At 68.8% G+C, this 3,337-nt stretch overlaps 1 protein-coding gene across 1 annotated transcript; it reads left to right on the top strand.

Annotated features, from left to right (window-relative positions):
• Nucleotides 1–259: 259 nt before the first annotated feature.
• RDH8 (retinol dehydrogenase 8) lies at nucleotides 260–2,549 on the top strand. Its single transcript, XM_026041397.1, has 6 exons — nucleotides 260–362; nucleotides 906–1,067; nucleotides 1,138–1,317; nucleotides 1,386–1,479; nucleotides 1,548–1,731; nucleotides 2,310–2,549. The coding sequence occupies exons 1-6, from the start codon at nucleotides 260–262 to the stop codon at nucleotides 2,547–2,549; spliced, it is 963 nt and encodes a 320-aa protein (XP_025897182.1).
• The last annotated feature ends 788 nt before the right edge of the window (nucleotides 2,550–3,337 follow it).

Here is a 3,337-nt window from a genome sequence, read left to right as displayed (position 1 = left end):
GGGCCCCCTGGCATCGCTGCCAGCCTCCGTTCCCCTTTGGGGCCCCTGCCTCTCCCTGCCAAGCCGGGGGCATGTGGCAGCGTCCCCGCTGTGTCCCTGCTGTGTCCCCGCACAAAGGCCCCTCTGTGCGCGGAGCGGCACCACGTGCGGCTCAGCCCCTGGCGGGTGGCAAATCCCGGCGGATTAGCGGGCAGGGGGATTAAGAGCCAGGGCCAGCGGGTATTAAAGTGGCAGGGCCGGGGGGGCGCGCGGGGACACGATGGCTGTGGCTCCCAAAACGGTGCTGATCACGGGCTGCTCCTCCGGCATCGGCCTCGCGCTGGCCGTGAAGCTGGCGCAGGACAAGAAGCAGCGCTTCAAGGGTGAGCGGGGCCGGGGCGAGGGGCGGCCTGGCACGGGCAGCCCGGCGCGGTGCAGCCTGGCACTGTGTTGTGCAGTGCAGCCTGGTGCAGTGCAGCCCGGCGCTGTGTTGTGCAGTGCAGCCTGGTGCAGTGCAGCCTGGCACGGTGCAGCCCTGCACTGTGTTGTGCAGGGCCAGAAGGCACGATGCTGCCCTGCAAGTTGCAACATGGGGCACTGCAGCCCACCACGGTGCAGCAGGGCATGATGTGGTGCAATGCAGCATGTTACAGTGCATGTTACATCGTGGTGTTGTGCAGTGCCGAGTGGTACAGTGCAGCAGAGCAAGGTACAGCAAGTCACGGTGCAGCCCGGCACAGTGCAGTGCAGTGCAGGGTGCAGTGCAGTCTGGTACAGCTGCAGCACAGTGCAGGGTGCAGCGCAGGGTGCAGTGCAGCCTGGCACAGCGCAGTGCAGGGTGCAGTGCAGCCCTGCACACTGTGGTGCACTGCCCGGTGCAGCGCAGGGCGCAGTGCCACGCTGTGCTGAGCCGCCTCTCGCCGCAGTCATCGCCACCATGCGGGACGTGGGCAAGCGCGGGGCGCTGGAGGCGGCGGCGGGGCCGGCGCTGGGCCGCACGCTGGACGTGAAGCAGCTGGACGTGGGCGACGAGCGCTCCATCCGCGCCTGCGTCGACAGCCTCCCCGGGCGCCGCGTGGACGTGCTGGGTGAGCGCCCCGCGTTGCCCCGCGCGGCCCCGGCGCCGCCCCCGCTGACCTCCCCGTGTCCCCGCTGCAGTGAGCAACGCCGGCGTGGGCATGATCGGCCCCCTCGAGTGCCAGAGCCTGCCCGACATGCAGCGCCTCATGGACACCAACTTCTTCGGCCTCGTGCGCCTCGTCAAGGAGGTGCTGCCCGACATGAAGCGGCGCCGCAGCGGCCACATCGTGGTCATCAGCAGCATCATGGGGCTGCAGGGTATGGGGGGTCCATCCCCCAGGGCTCGGGGTGCCCCCCGGGCACCGCTGACACCCCCTCCTACCCAGGCATCGTCTTCAACGACATCTACGCGGCCTCCAAGTTCGCGGTGGAGGGTTTCTGCGAGAGCCTCGTGGTGCAGACTCTGCACTTCAACATCGCGTGAGTCGGGGGTGCCGCGGGGCCGGGCGGCCCGGGTGCCGGTGCCACCGCGGCCGCCGTCCCTGCAGGATCAGCCTGGTGGAGCCGGGGCCGGTGACAACGGAGTTCGAGACCAAGGTGTACGAGGAGGCCGAGCGCGCCGACTACTCGCGCACGGACCCCGAGACGGCCGACATCTTCATGCGCCTCTATCTGCGCAACTCGCGCGACGTCTTCGCCAGCCTGGGCCAGAGCGCCGAGGACGTGGCCGAGGTGCTGGAGCCCCCCGGAGCTCCTGGGCTGGCGGGAAGGGCAGCAAATAGCACTAATGAGGAGCTGGGTGGGGTGAAGGGAGAGGGAAAGGAATGGGAATGGGAAAGGGATGGGCATGGAGAAGAGAAAGGATTGGGGATGGAGAAGGGAAAGGATTTGGGATGGGAATGGGATGGGAAAAGGATGAGGATGGGAAAAGGATGAGGATGGGAAAAGGATGAGGATGGGGATGGGAAAGGGATGGGGATGGGAAGGGGATGGGGATGTGAAAAGGATGGGGATGGGAAAGGGATGGAGTTGGGAAAGTGAAATGGAAAGGGATGGGATGGGGAAGGGAAAGGGATGGGGATGGGGAAGGGATGAAGCCGTGGTCGGGGATAGAGAAGGGGATGGGAATGAGGATGAGATCAGGGTTAGGGATAGAGATGGGGCCGGGGTGGGAAAGGGTTAGGGCTGGGAACGGGGACAGGGCTGGAGAAGGGGATGTCGGGATGGGAATAGGGATGGGATGGAGGCTGTGAGGGGCCCCGGGAGCGGCGCCGTGCCCGTGGCCACGGCAGTGACGGCGCCGCGCACAGCACACGCTGCGGGTGCTGGAGGCGCCCGAGCCGCCCTTCCGGCACCGCACGAACGCGGCGTGCGCGCCGCTGGCCGCGCTGCGGCACGCCGACCCCAGCGGCGCCCTGGCCACCGCTGCCCTGGCCGCGCTGCTCTTCCGGCGGCAGGGGCTGCTGCGGCTGGGCCTGCGCGCGCTGCGCCTGCTGCGCTGGAAGGCGCAGAAGCTGCGCCAGGGCGCCCGCCTGCTCGGCCTGCGCTAGCGCCCGCCGCAATACAGCCCTGCAACCGGCCCCCCGCCCGGCTTCGCGGGTGCCGCCCGGACGCCGGGGCCCCTCGTGCGCTCCGGGAGGCGGGCGCAGGATGCCGGGGCCCGGCAAGCGGGACGGGAGCCGCGCGGGGGGTTTCGCTTCCTGCTCCCGGCCCGAAATAGCGGCGGCCGCGGCCGTAGTAAAATCGGGCGGGTATTTTTAATTGGCGCCGGGCGCCAAAGCGGAGCCGCTTCCTCCGAGAGCGCAGCGGCCGTGACGGGGCTGGGAAGGGCTGGCAGGCACCGCCGAGCGAGTCCGTGGGGACGGCGGGTCCCTTGGGGGTCCCCACATGTTCCCACAGCCCCCCGCAGGCCCCCACGTCCCCCCTGCACGCCTGTCCTACTGCACTCGGAGCTGCAGGGTGGGTGCTGGTACAAGGAGCAGAGCCGGGTGCAGGGTGTCACTGGTGGGTGCAAAGGGGTGCAAGGGAGGGAGCAGGATGGGTGCAGGGTGCAAGATGCAGGTGATGGGTGCACGGATGCTTGCAGGGTGCAGGGATGCAGGCTGCAGAGATGGATGCAGGACACAGGGATGCTTGTAGGGTGCAAGAACGTGTGCAGGGTGCAGGGACGGGTTCAGTGCTGCGTGCAGGATGCAGGCATGCATGCAGGACGGGTGCAGGGACGCATGCACGACTGCAGGGTGCGGGATAGAGGGATGAGTGGAGGGATGAGTGCAGGATGCAGGGGGCTGCGCGGGAGCCAGGGAGCCCCAGGAGGGCCCCCCCCCCATGCAGGAGG

The sequence above is a fragment of the Nothoprocta perdicaria genome, unplaced genomic scaffold (assembly GCF_003342845.1).
Source record: "Nothoprocta perdicaria isolate Ctin4 unplaced genomic scaffold, notPer1 scaffold_283, whole genome shotgun sequence".
NCBI lineage: Eukaryota > Metazoa > Chordata > Aves > Tinamiformes > Tinamidae > Nothoprocta > Nothoprocta perdicaria.
Note: the sequence above shows the minus strand (reverse complement) of the source record. Positions and strands in the feature narration are given on the sequence as shown.